Source organism: Oncorhynchus kisutch, linkage group LG22, assembly GCF_002021735.2.
Source record: "Oncorhynchus kisutch isolate 150728-3 linkage group LG22, Okis_V2, whole genome shotgun sequence".
Taxonomy (NCBI): Eukaryota; Metazoa; Chordata; class Actinopteri; order Salmoniformes; family Salmonidae; genus Oncorhynchus; species Oncorhynchus kisutch.
Window position 1 is genome coordinate 27,593,302 of NC_034195.2, and position 14,832 is coordinate 27,608,133.

At 41.3% G+C, this 14,832-nt stretch overlaps 1 protein-coding gene across 1 annotated transcript in view; it reads right to left on the minus strand.

Moving 5' to 3' along the window:
• The window catches only part of roraa (RAR-related orphan receptor A, paralog a), a 306,708-nt gene that overhangs the window by 107,068 nt on the left and 184,808 nt on the right, over nucleotides 1-14,832 (minus strand). Inside the window, exon 3 of the mRNA XM_031801701.1 lies at nucleotides 14,506-14,535. Coding sequence (XP_031657561.1) covers nucleotides 14,506-14,535 — 30 coding nt within the window. The remainder of the gene's footprint in view (nucleotides 1-14,505; nucleotides 14,536-14,832) is intronic.

Sequence of the window (14,832 nt, forward strand, 5' to 3'; positions counted from 1 at the left end):
GTACTGCATGTGTTCAATATTTTCAACTTGTGAGTTACTTTACCGTGCTCTAGCTTTTAGCTAGCTGAAAAGCAAAGTACCTGAGCATCAAGTATGTGCGAAAAATGCAGGCTAAACATCTGGCAAAGAAAATTCATATGGATCTGGTGGACATTGGAGGTGAAGTAGGGGCAATCAATGAGCACGCTGAGCTATTCTACATGAAACAGACCGGAGACCAAACACACACTAGCGTTTTTCATAGTGCAGAGAAAGAGCAGGCGAGCCAGCGAAGGACAGAGAGGATCAGGGCAGGCAGACAGACAGACAGTCAGAACTGTGCACATAGCCTATATTTTGGTATCTGCATCTCGCAATGTCTTGTCTAGCAATGCCTCGTAAATTCACCAAAATTAGGCTATCAATTAGTATGGTTTCTTCATAGTGCCAGTGAATTAAAGTTGAACATCGCCAAATGCATCAATTTAATTATGCCTAAAGCTTATTTAATGAAACCCTGCCTGGCTGTTGATGTCCTCTCCAACCCTATTCTTGAAGAGCTACCTTCCTGTAGGTTTTCGCTCCAACCCCAGTTGTAAATAGCCTGACTCTGCTTATCAACCAGCTAATTATTGACTCAGATGTGCTAGATTAGGGTTGGAGTGAAAGCCTACTGGATGGTATCTCTCCATGAACAGGGTTGGAGAACCGTGTCCTTGGCAATAGATCGCAAAGCAGGCCAACCCAGCTAAACTTTTTGAAAATGACAAGTTCACTTTCTCATCAATAAACACATCTCAAGTGCAAATACGGTTCAAAGACTCAAATCAGCAGGATCAGCAGCATTGTTATTAGGAAGAACATCGTCTACCATGGATTGCTAAAGTAATGACTGTGATCACACTTCATACATTTAAACATTATGGGGACACCTATACTTTTGGCAGCCAAGCAAGCATGAGTTATCAGTGTAGCAGTAGCCTATTATTGTCTAGGAAGGATGTTGACATATCTTCACGACTACAATAAAAGCCTACATGCTTCCGCCATAAGAGTCAATTCAATTAAAAAATATATGAATAACAGGGTTTGGAAAAATTATTCCTGTGTGAATCGTCCTCTGGAATACCGCACATGCTTGGATAACAATTACAAAAACAATGTCTCTAGTAATACCCACCCGAATAGGGCTATAACATGGCAAAGAATAGGCTTAACATCGTAAGTGGCGCCCAATCATCCCATGGGATCCGTCAAGGCTACACAGCCTATATTCTAGTTCCTACACATCACCTTCTATATTCAAACAAAATAGGCATTTTATTGGCTAAGTTGATGAGCAAATTGGCAGCATCATGCTCATGTCAGTCCTCTAGAATGCATATGTAGTCTTCCTAGTAGGACTCTGCAATAATGAGTTTATGTGTACGTGCGTGCGTATCCATTTCAGAGTGTTTTGGGACTCGAGCAAGAGTCAACTTCTTCGACTCCAACCAAAGGTGTCAGAGTCGAGCAAGAGTCGACTCCTTTCAACTCTAACCACAGGATTCGGAGTCGACTCCAAAAATCCTGGAGTTGTGCACCACTACCATGGTGTGTTTGGGTGGTGCAGTAAGGTGTTCGCGGTCCCTTTGATACAAGGGGAGATTGTTCTTATGAGACCTTTCACATTTAATTTTGAGAGTAATCAACTTCTTTGTATCCAAGCGGTATTGTTTGTGAAAGAAAGACAAAAAAACACTATTAGACATTTATGGGCAATCATTGTGTACTGTCTGTATTCTTACTGCAGCATGGTGTAGAACAAGGCTGCCCAACCCTGTTCATGGAGATCTACCGTCCTGTAGGCTGTAGTCTTTACAAAGACAGGGACAATTTGTCAACCTAGACAACCTACAATGTCCTAACAGATAGAAACATTATTGAGACAAGTTCAATGGCTCTGTTGAACAAGGACAACCATATCTACTAGGTGCTAGTCTGATCACGCAATCGGCGAAACACAAAGGCCACAATAATTGCTACAAAACATGACTCATTTTTAGATCAGACTGCATGCTCAATACTGCTATATTGTATAATTATGTATGGAACACTTCTCGTCACTCAGAATTATGTAGGGAGACTGGAAAAACACCCTAAATAGTGTATTTCGGTGAAGATTTTCTTTAACATATTTTGAGGTGGGCCTTGTAAGTAGCTATATTTGTTGCAGCCATTAGTGAGAAGGCTGTACCAGTTTAACTCATATGTGTTTATGGTGCCTTCTCAATTTAAAATGTATAGGGGACAGATTGGAGTGACAGCAAGTCTTAAACGATAATGGTTGAGTCTTTTTTTGGACTTTAGCCGCTGCCAGTTTGGAATCCTTTGGCCTCTAGAAGTGTAAGGGATATAAAACGCCAAATATTATTTGATATGCTGTAATGTACAAACACATTAACTAGAAGCCAAACTGCATGCACCAATGCCCAGTAATTACATTGAAATACTGGGAAAAATACAAACCTCTTCTCCCTTCAATGAATTGAGTTCATTTATTTATTCCTTCATTACGATTAACCTTTTTACAGTATAATCCAGTACATTTTATGGTATTGTACTGTGTGTCATTACACAGTACTTGCATTGCTACTGTATTAAGATTACAGTAGGTATACTGCAAGATGAAATACAGAAACATACTTGCCAATGAGCTACCTGTTAATTGCTGTCAAATTCACAGGAACCCCTTTACAGTGTGGGTGAGCCTAGTATGTTTATTTTCTGCTTACTGAATTAGTTTACACAAAACAGAACATTCTAAATAGTATGTAGTGCGATTAATACACAATGTAGTTTTAACAAGTAGTAGGCAAGACAGATTTTGGACATGTCCATACTTTAACCTGCTGAAAATATCAAATTACTGTCAACAGTGTTATCCAAGCGTACTGTACTTACAGTAAAACAGAGTTATCCAAATCAAGTTTGACAAAATATCCACACACAATTAATTTAGAGAAATCAATGGAGTCAGACATTTTGCATCTGTCTTGCCTACTACCTGCTAAAACAACATACATAGTGTACTAATCACACTACATATTACAATACAAGACATGCATTTGCTTACACCTTAACAATGTTTTAACATTTCATATTACCCGCAAACAGTAGCCTTTAGCTAGGTGTACATTTTCTGGAGATTATTCTGGGATTAGCGTTACTCATTGTATATTTATTATAACTTTTGTTATTAAGTGTTTTACTTTTCTATTAATTCTCTATTTACTTTCCTCTACATTGTTGGAAAGGGTTCATTACGTAAGTCTGTTGGTTACGAAGCATGTGACAAATAACATTTGATTTGATTTGATTAACCATAATTAATAAGGAAATCTCTCTGAGGAGAGGAATAGCAACATTGCTAGACAAGCTATGTGTGCTCTCTGGCCTATCAGAGCTGTGAGATAATACACTGCTCAAAAAAATAAAGGGAACACTTAAACAACACAATGTAACTCCAAGTCAATCACACTTCTGTGAAATCAAACTGTCCACTTAGGAAGCAACACTGATTGACAATAAATTTCACATGCTGTTGGAAATGGAATAGACAACAGTTGGAAATTATAGGCAATTAGCAAGACACCCCCAATAAAGGAGTGGTTCTGCAGGTGATAACCACAGACCACTTCTCAGTTCCTATGCTTCCTGGCTGATGTTTTGGTCACTTTTGAATGCTGGCGGTGCTTTCACTCTAGTGGTAGCATGAGACGGAGTCTACAACCCACACAAGTGGCTCAGGTAGCGCAGCTCATCCAGGATGGCACATCACTGCGAGCTGTGGCAAGAAGGTTTGCTGTGTCTGTCAGCGTAGTGTCCAGAGCATGGAGGCGCTACCAGGAGACAGGCCAGTACATCAGGAGATGTGGAGGAGGACCAACCCAGCAGCAGGACCGCTTCCTCCGCCTTTGTGCAAGGAGGAGCAGGAGGAGCACTGCCAGAACCCTGCAAAATGTGTGTGCTTACAGCCCAACACCGTGCAGGACGTTTGGCATTTGCCAGAGAACACCAAGATTGGCAAATTCGCCACTGGCGCCCTGTGCTCTTCACAGATGAAAGCAGGTTCACACTGAGCACATGTGACAGACGTGACAGTCTGGAGACGCCGTGGAGAACGTTCTGCTGCCTGCAACATCCTCCAGCATGACCGGTTTGGCGGTGGGTCAGTCATGGTGTGGGGTGTCATTTCTTTGGGGAGCCGCACAGCCCTCCATGTGCTCGCCAGAGGTAGCCTGACTGCCATTAGGTACCGAGATGAGATCCTCAGACCCCTTGTGAGACCATATGCTGGTGCGGTTGGCCCTGGGTTCCTCCTAATGCAAGACAATGCTAGACCTCATGTGGCTGGAGTGTGTCAGCAGTTCCTGCAAGAGGAAGGCATTGATGCTATGGACTGGCCCGCCCGTCCCCCAGACCTGAATCCAATTGAGCACATCTGGGACATCATGTCTCGCTCCATCCACCAACGCCACGTTGCACCACAGACTGTCCAGGAGTTGGCAGATGCTTTAGTCCAGGTCTGGGAGGAGATCCCTCAGGAGACCCTCCGCCACCTCATCAGGAGCATGCCCAGGCTTTGTAGGGAGGTCATACAGGCACGTGGAGGCCACACACACTACTGAACCTCATTTTGACTGGTTTTAAGGATATTACATCAAAGTTGGATCAGCCTGTAGTCTGGTTTTCCACTTTAATTTTGAGTGTGACTCCAAATCCAGACCTTCATGGGTTGATAAATTTCATTTCCATTGATCATTTTTGTGTGATTTTGTTGTCAGCACATTCAACTATGTAAAGAAAAAAGTATTTAATAAGAATATTTCATTCATTCAGATCTAGGATGTGTTATTTTAGGGTTCCCTTTATTTTTTGAGCAGTGTATATACTGAACAAAAATATAAACGCAACAGGCAACAATTTCAAAGATTTTGCTGAGTTACAAATCATAAACTCACAAAAAAAGTCATGTCCCTTTTTCAGGACCCTGTCTTTCGAAGATAAAAAATCCAAATAACTTCACAGATCTTCATTGTAAATGGTTTAAACACTGTTTCCCATGCTTGTTCAATGAACCATACTTTTTTTGTGAGTTTATGATTTGTAACTCAGCAAAATCTTTGAAATTGTTGCATGTTGCGTTTATATTTTTGTTCAGTATATACACTGCTCAAAAAACAATTCATGAACATGCATCTGTGGAACAGTCGTTAAGAAACTAACAGCAACAATTAAGATCACAGTTATGAAAACTTAGGACACTAAAGAGGCCTTTCTACTGACTCTGAAAAATACCAAAATGAAAGATGCCCAGGGTCCCTGCTCATCTGCGTGCACGTGCCTTAGGCATGCTGCAAGGAGGCATGAGGACATCAGATGTGTCCAGGGCAATAAATTGCGATGTCTGTACTGTGACACACCAAAGACAGTGCTACAAGGAGACAGTGGCAGACCACGTGTAACAACACCTGCACAGGATCGGTACATCTGAACATCACACCTGCGGGACAGGTACAGGATGGCAACAACAACTGCCCGAGTTACACCTGGAAAGCACAATCCCTCCATCAGTGCTCAGACTGTCCGCAATAGAATGAGAGAGGCTGGACTTAGGCCTGTTGTAAGGCAGGTCCTTACCAGACATCACCGGCAAAAACGTCACCTATGGGCACCAAACCCACCATCACTGGACCAGACAGGACTGGCAAAAAGTGCTCTTCACTGGCGAGTCGCGGTTTTGTCTCACCAGGGGTGATGGTAGGATTTGCGTTTATCGACAAAGAAATTAACGTTACACTGGGACCTGTTGGATCGGAGGGTGAGGGCTAGGGTCATTCCCCCCAGAAAAGTTTGGGATCTTGCAGGTGCCTTGTTGGAAGATCTTGTGCCTGTTGGTCCCAGATACCTTTAAAAAAAGGTAGGGGTGTGGTTTAGAAAACTAGTCAGTATCTGCTGTGACCAACATTTGCCTCATGCAGCGTGACACATCTCCTTCGCATAGTGTTGATCAGGATGTTGATTGTGGACTGTGGAATGTTGTCCCACTCCTCTTCAATGGTTGTGCAAAGTTTATGGATATTGGCGGGAACTGGAACAGTCTATCGTACACGTCGATCCAAGGCATCCCAAACATGCCCAATTTGTGACATGTCTGGTGAGTATGCAGGCCATGGAAGAACTGGGATATTTTCAGCTTCCGGGAACTGTGTACAGATCCTTGCTAGAGTATCACGCTGAAAGGTGATGACGGCAGATGAATGGTACGACAATGTGCCTCAGGATCTCATCACAGTATCTCTGTGGATTCAAATTGCCATAAAATGCATTTGTGTTCATTGTCCGTAGCTTATGCCTGCCCATACCATAACCCCACCGCCAACATGGGGCACTCTGTTCACAATGTTGACATCAGCAAACCGCTCGTCTACATGACGCCACAGACGTGGTCTGCGCCATACACGTGGTCTGCGGCTTATGGTAGAGAAATGAACATTAAATTCTTTGGAAACAGCTCTGGTGGACATTCCTGCAGTCAGCATGCCAATTGCACACTCCCTCAAAACTTGAGACATCTGTGACAAAACGGCATGCTGTTTAATCAGCTTCTTGATAGATGTCAGGTTGATGGATTATATTGGCAAAGAAGAAATACTCACTAACAGGGATGTAAACAACTTGGTGTACAACATCTGAGAGAAATACATTTTTTGTGCGTATGGAAAATTTCTGCTCACTTCACATGGCACCAACACTTTACAATGTATTTACACTTTACAAAATATTTTTGTTCAGTGTAGATCTGATTACAGATTTTCAGGTCTGCTTCAGTCTTCTGATGAGAGATTAGAGGTGAGAAAGCTTATCTGTCTGTGTAATCAGCTGGTCCACCTGATCCACAGGTCTACACCCTCTCCCTCAAAACATTTTAACACAAACTTACTCAACTCACAGGTAGACAATAGGACTCTCTTCTGGAGGTTGTGAGAAAATATGGTAGCTGGTGGCGCTCCTCAGGTCCTCCTCAGGTTTCATTTTAATGCCAATATTATAGGCTACAGTAAATATATGTTTAATTGGCCACCAAATTAACTGCAAATAATATACATTGACTTTCACTACTTATTTTTAAACCACTTCTGTAAACCACTTTTGCTTTTGAATATCTCAACATTTACAGTTCATTTTCCCACATTTTGTTGAGTTGGTGGGATAAAAAATGGATTTAAGTCATTTTTTTGTACACGATCTAAACAAAATAGTGGGAGAAAAATTCTAACGTGTAAAAAAACCTAAATAAACACGAATATATCTTGATTACATACAGTTGAAGTCGGAAGTTTACATACACCTTAGCCAAATACATTTGAACTCGTTTTTCACAATTCCTGACATTCAGTCCTAGCAAAAAGTCATTGTCTTAGGTCAGTTAGGACCCCACTTTATTTTAAGAATGTGAAATGTCAGAATAATAGTAGATTTATTTCAGCTTTTGTTTCTTTCCTCACATTCCCAGTGGGTTAGAAGCTTACATACAGTTAATTAGTATTTGGTAGCACTGCTTTTAAATTGTTTAAAACTTGTTGACGCTACTCTTCCCGGTAGCGGGATAATTGTCATCAGCAACCGCTGAATAGCATAGCGCCACAGTCAAATAATATTACTAAAAGATATTCATATTCATGAAATCACAAGTGTAATTTAGGAAAACACAGTTTAGCCTTTTGTTAATCCACCTGTCGTGTCAGATTTTTTAATTATGCTTTACAGCGAAAGCAATCCAAGCGTTTGTGTAAGTTTATCGATAGCGTAACATAACATTATGTACACTAAGCATTATGTAGCTAGGTCACGAAAATCAGAAAAGCAATCAAAAAATGTGTTTACCTTTGATGATCTTCGGATGTTTTCACTCACGAGACTCCTAGTTACACAACAAATGTTCCTTTTGTGCCATAAAGATTATTTTTATACCCAAAATACTGACGTTTGTTTGTCGCGTTATGTTCAGAAATCCACAGGAAAGAGCGGTCATGACAACGCAGACACAGAAACATGTCAAACGTTTTTTATAATCAATCTTCAGGTTAGTTAAAAAATATATATTCGATAATATATCAACCGAGTGTGTAGGTTTTTCAATAACAGCGGGAGGAACAATGGCGACTTTACTCTTTGCGCAAAACTCACTCTGAGAGCCCCCACCTATCCACTTATGCAATGTGATCCTTCACGCTAATTTTTTCAAAATAAAAGCCTGAAACTATGTCTAAAGACTGTTGACACCTTAGGGAAGCCATAGAAAAAGGAACCCGGTTGATTTCCCGTTACATGGAGGATAGGCATGCATAGGAACAGAGAGGTTTCAAAATAAGAGGCAGTTCCTGATTGGATTTTCCTCAGGCTTTCGCCTGCAATATCAGTTCTGTAATACTAACAGACAATATATTTTTTTACAGTTTTAGGAACTTTAGAGTGTTTTCTATCCTAATCTGACAATTATATGCATATTCTAGATTCTGGGGCTGAGAAATAGGCAGTTTCAAATGGGTACGTTTTTTAGCCAAAAACAAAAATACTGCCCCCTAGGTTTAACTTGGGTCAAACTTTTCGGGTAGCCTTCCACAAGCTTCCCACAATGAATTCCGGTCCATTCCTCCTGACAGAGCTAGTGTAACTGAGTCAGGTTTGTATGTCTCCTTGCTCGCACACGCTTTTTCAGGTCTGCCCAGAAATGTTCTATGGGATTGAGGTCAGGGCTTTGTGAGGGCCACTCCAATACCTTGACTTTGTTGTCATTAAGCCATTTTGACACAACTTTGGAAGTATGCTTGGGGTCATTGTCCATTTGGAAGACCCATTTTCCACTAAGCTTTAACTTCCTGACTGATGTCTTGAGAAGTTGCTTCAATAAATCCACATAATTTTCCATCCTCATCTATTTTGTGAAGTGCACCAGTCCCTCCTGCAGCAAAGCACCCCCACAACATGATGCTGCCACCCCCGTGCTTCATGGTTGGGATGGTGTTCTTCGGCTTGCAAGCCTCCCCTTTTGTCCTCCAAACATAACGATGGTCATTATTGCCAAACAGTTCCATTTTTGTTTCATCAGACCAGAGGACATTTCTCCAAAAAGTACAATCTTCGTCCCCATGTGCAGTTGCAAACCGTAGTCTGGCATTTTTATAGTGGTGTTGGAGCAGTGGCTTCTTCCTTGCTGAGCGCCCTATCAGGTTATGTCAATATAGGACTTGTTTAACTGTGGATATAGATACTTTTGTACCTGTTTCCTCCAGCATCTTCACAAGGTCCTTTGCTGTTGCTCGCACCAAAGTACATTCATCTCTAGGAAACAGAACGCGTCTCCTACCTGAGCGGTATGATGGCTGCGCGGTCCCATGGTGTTTATACCTGCGTACTATTGTTTGTACAGATGAGCGTGGATGAATACGACGTGTGGAGGTCTACAATTTTTTTTCTTTTGATTTTCAAATGATGTCAAGCAAAAAGGCACTTAGTTTGAAGGTAGGCCTTGAAATACAGTGCCTTGCGAAAGTATTCGGCCCCATTGAACTTTGCGACCTTTTGCCACATTTCAGGCTTCAAACATAAAGATATAAAACTGTATTTTTTTGTGAAGAATCAACAACAAGTGGGACACAATCATGAAGAGGAACGACATTTATTGGATATTTCAAACTTTTTTAACAAATCAAAAACTGAAAAATTGGGCGTGCAAAATTATTCAGCCCCTTTACTTTCAGTGCAGCAAACTCTCTCCAGAAGTTCAGTGAGGATCTCTGAATGATCCAATGTTGACCTAAATGACTAATGATGATAAATACAATCAACCTGTGTGTAATCAAGTCTCCGTATAAATGCACCTGCACTGTGATAGTCTCAGAGGTCCGTTAAAAGCACAGAGAGCATCATGAAGAACAAGGAACACACCACGCAGGTCCGAGATACTGTTGTGAAGAAGTTTAAAGCCGGATTTGGATACAAAAAGATTTACCAAGCTTTAAACATCCCAAGGAGCACTGTGCAAGCGATAATATTGAAATGGAAGGAGTATCAGACCACTGCAAATCTACCAAGACCTGGCCGGCCCTATAAACTTTCAGCTCATACAAGGAGAAGACTGATCAGAGATGCAGCCAAGAGGCCCATGATCACTCTGGATGAACTGCAGAGATCTACAGCTGAGGTGAGAGACTCTGTCCATAGGACAACAATCAGTCGTATATTGTACAAATCTGGCCTTTATGGAAGAGTGGCAAGAAGAAAGCCATTTCTTAAAGATATGCATAAAAAGTGTTGTTTAAAGTTTGCCACAAGCCACCTGGGAGACACACCAAACATGTGGAAGAAGGTGCTCTGGTCAGATGAAACCAAAATTGAACTTTTTGGCAACAATGCAAAATGTTATGTTTGGCGTAAAAGCAACACAGCTCATCACACCATCCCCACTGTCAAACATGGTGGTGGCAGCATCATGGTTTGGGCCTGCTTTTCTTCAGCAGGGACAGGGAAGATGGTTAAAATTGATGGGAAGATGGATGGAGCCAAATACAGGACCATTCTGGAAGAAAACCTGATGGAGTCTGCAAAAGACCTGAGACTGGGACGGAGATTTGTCTTCCAACAAGACAATGATCCAAAACATAAAGCAAAATCTACAATGGAATGGTTCAAAAATAAACATATCCAGGTGTTAGAATGGCCAAGTCAAAGTCCAGACCTGAATCCAATCGAGAATCTGTGGAAAGAACTGAAAACTGCTGTTCACAAATGCTCTCCATCCAACCTCACTGAGCTCGAGCTGTTTTGCAAAAAGGAATGGGAAAAAATGTCAGTCTCTCGATGTGCAAAACTGATAGAGACATACCCCAAGCGACTTACAGCTGTAATCGCAGCAAAAGGTGGCGCTACAAAGTATTAACTTAAGGGGGCTGAATAATTTTGCACGCCCAATTTTTCAGTTTTTGATTTGTTAAAAAAGTTTGAAATATCCAATAAATGTCGTTCCACTTCATGATTGTGTCCCACTTGTTGTTGATTCTTCACAAAAAATACAGTTTTATATCTTTATGTTTGAAGCCTGAAATGTGGCAAAAGGTCGCAAAGTTCAAGGGGGCCGAATACTTTCGCAAGGCACTGTACATCCACAGGTACACATCTAATTGACTCAAATGATGCCAATTAGCCTATCAGAAGCTTCTAAAGCCATGACATCCTTTTCCAAGCTGTTTAAAGACACATTCAACTCAGTGTATGTAAACTTCTGAACCACTGGAATTGTGATACATTGAATTGTAAGTGAAATAATCTGTCTGTAAACAATTGTTGGAAAACGTACTTGTGTCATGCACAAAGTAGATGTCCTAACCGACTTGCCAAAACTATAGTTTGCTAACAAGTAATTTGTGGAGTGGTTGAAAAACGAGTCTTAATGACTCCAACCTAAGTGTTTGTAAACTTCCGACTTTAACTGTACGTATTCAATCCCCTGAGTCAATATATGTTAGAACCACATTTGACAGCCATTACAGCTATATATATATATATATATATATATATATATATATTTCTGGGTAAGTATAAGAACTTTGCACACCTGGATTGTACAATATTTGCACACTATTCTTTTAAAAAAATCTTCAAGCTCTGTCCAGTTGGTTGTTGAAACAATGATAGACAGACATTTTCAAGTTTGCCATTGATTTTCAAGCCGATGTAAGTCAAAACTGTAACTATGCCACTCAAGAACATTCCATATCGTCTTGGTAAGCAACTCCTTATTGTCCTGCTGAAAGTTGAATTTGTCTCCCAGTGTCTGTTGGAAAGCAGACTGAACTAGGTTCTTCTCTAGGATTTTACATGTGCTTAGCTTTATTCAAATTATTTTTATTCTAAAATACTCCATTGTCCTTGCCGATGACAAGCATACCCATGACATGATGCAGCCACCACCATGCTTGAAAATATGAAGAGTGGTACTCAGTGATGTGTTGTGTTGGATTTCTGAAGGCACTGTTATTGTTTATCATGAGTATAAATACAGCTGCCAAACTTCACAATTTTTGGGCCCTTCTACAGCCCACTCTGCCTTGCAGTAGGACCAAATAAACACATTCTCTATAAAGCTGTCAGCGAAAATGTACAGAAAACCATACTTGATTCCTTACTGAGAATTATAGCTTTATGGTTAAAGTTATATGGCCTGCTGGAGTTGGACCACCCCAAATGGTGGATGGAGGTAGAGGCTCTAGCCCAGGCCTGTACATTTACTCTCATTCTTTTACAGTCTGAATGCTGAGAGACTATGATGGTCAGCAGCACATGAAATGTCCATTACCATCCAAAATACTTCACTTCATAGGGTGGAGTGCCCAGACGTATAGGAGAGAGGAGAATTCGTTTTGGATAAGAGCATCTGCTAAATGACTAAAATGTAAAATCTAAATGTAAATGGAGGAGGAAAGTGGAGGAGAGGAACGTCTGCCAGTGAACAGCTGCCCCTGTAATTTATATTGATGATGGGACTGGCTGGCGTGGCGGTCTGGCAGGGAGCTTCCAGGGGTTTGATCACTCAGGCAGGAAAAGAGGAGAGAGATAAGATAGAGGGATGGGCTCTGTCTTTGGGCTCTCTGGGCTGAATGGATGGGGAGGGAGGTTTCTCCCTGAGTCTGCTCAGCTGAGACCACAGAGACACTCAACACTGGCCAGTCTGGCCCTGCAGGAGACGCAATAGGAGAGCCCAGTCTGACTGAAGTGATGGTAGTCAGGGTGTAGTTGTAGCTGGAGAGACATAAATAGTGCCCTAGTATAGCCAGCCTTAAACCACCATGTTGGGTGGAGCTACTCTATATCCACCTCATTATGACTACTCCAGCCAGAAGTACTAGAGCTCCTCTTCTAATCCACCAGATCTTCCATCACAGTGTCCGTGACCATTAACTGTCCTTTGAATCATTCCCTGTGCATACACATCTTTTGACTCAGGACTATCGCCTCTTCCTGACTGCACTGCATATCAATCAGCGACTTGTTAAAGCGCTTTACTTTGATTTCTTGACACGGATCAGATTTGAATATTTCTAATTGAAATGAAAGTGTGCAGTCCAGTCTCTGCCCAGGGCTTTGAACCCAGACTCCTAAATCATGCTCTTTGATTTGAGGCCCCTTCCGGTGTAGAGGTGCTTAGCTCTGGTCTAATTAAGACAGCAGTGGGTTATCGGATAAATGGTCAAAGGACTCTGTTTTACCTTACAGAGGAGAAGAGGTTGAATATCAAACACACACACTTCAAACAAACACTCCATTCATCCCTCTGGCCAGGCAAATAGCTTAACATAAACATCTACCTGACCTTAACGTTATTTTCAGAGACAGAATTTATGTGACTGCTTCACTCAGGTAGGGCTGGCTAGAGGACCAGCTAGTGCAGGCCAAAGACCACTTTTTTTGTGTTTTACAGGGAGTGATCTAACCCTGAGACAGTCAGTCCACTTTTACAGAGTATCCCTACGGTCTTCCCTCTCCACAAGTTTCATCGTGATGAACAGAGTGAGAGTATAACCTTCAGAGCGCGACTCTCCCACATATACACACACAGATGGAAACATGCGCGCGCACGCACACACACACACACACACACACACACACACAAAACACACACACACACTACAGTTTTTAGATGCATTTATGTTTTTGTATACATTTATGTCATATCTACAGTCTTCAACTGAACAGTTCTCTAGGAAACCATCATTTTTCAACATAAATATTGTGTGGCTTCAGGTAAGAGGCAGAGAATCTCTGAGATTGCCTACTGTTGGCATTTACATAGCATTCATAGCACCATGCTGTGTCACAAACCATTCCTGTATCTCTGTATTTCTCTGATAGCATCTCTCTTTCAGAAATGCACAGCACTTGTAGTTAACCCAGCCTCTAAAGGTTTCAAACAAACCACATCCTTGTATTTTTTTAAGTTGCAAGCCTTGCAGAGAACAAAGAGGAGCTTCAGCAAACTGTCTGGCTGGGATATCAGAGCATGATTTCAGACAGTCATATGACTACATATCATTTCAATATCCTCTCTGCCGTTATTAAAATATTCTCTCCAGTTCTGCACACAGATAGGAAATAATGAAGAATTGCAATAATAAAGAAAAGTTGACTTGGGAAAATGTCAAAGTACGAGGTCATGTTGCTGTTGGAGGTCAATGTGTGATGAGAATATTACAGTACATACAGTAGTAATATAAAAACACAATCATTGAATCTCTTTTCATCCTAAGTATAAGGTATACTGCTGTGTCTGATTTGAAAATAGGTGGTTTTATAAAAGCAGGCCAGTAGCTAATATGTTATGTTGTTGTATTCCATAGTTTTGCAATAATGTGGGCTAATGTCCATATTTCAATCATTTTGGTATTAATTTCAAACCAGAAGTGGAATCAGATGGTTTGTACTCACAGGTATGTGTCTTCTTTGTTACTGAAATACCTGAAAAATAAAGGGAAACAGACTTGTTAGAACCACATTAAATCTGAACATTGAGGACAGTCATACAATATCCCTGTGCCTATATAACGGGGGTCAGTGTGCTGCTAAAAGCTCAGCTTCCTCCACTGCCCAATACTGGGCTCGAACCAGTGATCCTCTGCTTCGCCACACATGTGACCGCCCTTCTTAACAACGTTCTAATGGTTAAAGCCACCCAAAAGGTACCTCTTGGATCGCTCCATCCGCAACGTTTCAAGCTAGCTGTGGAGTGAGCTTATGTTACGTTCTTAACTCCGT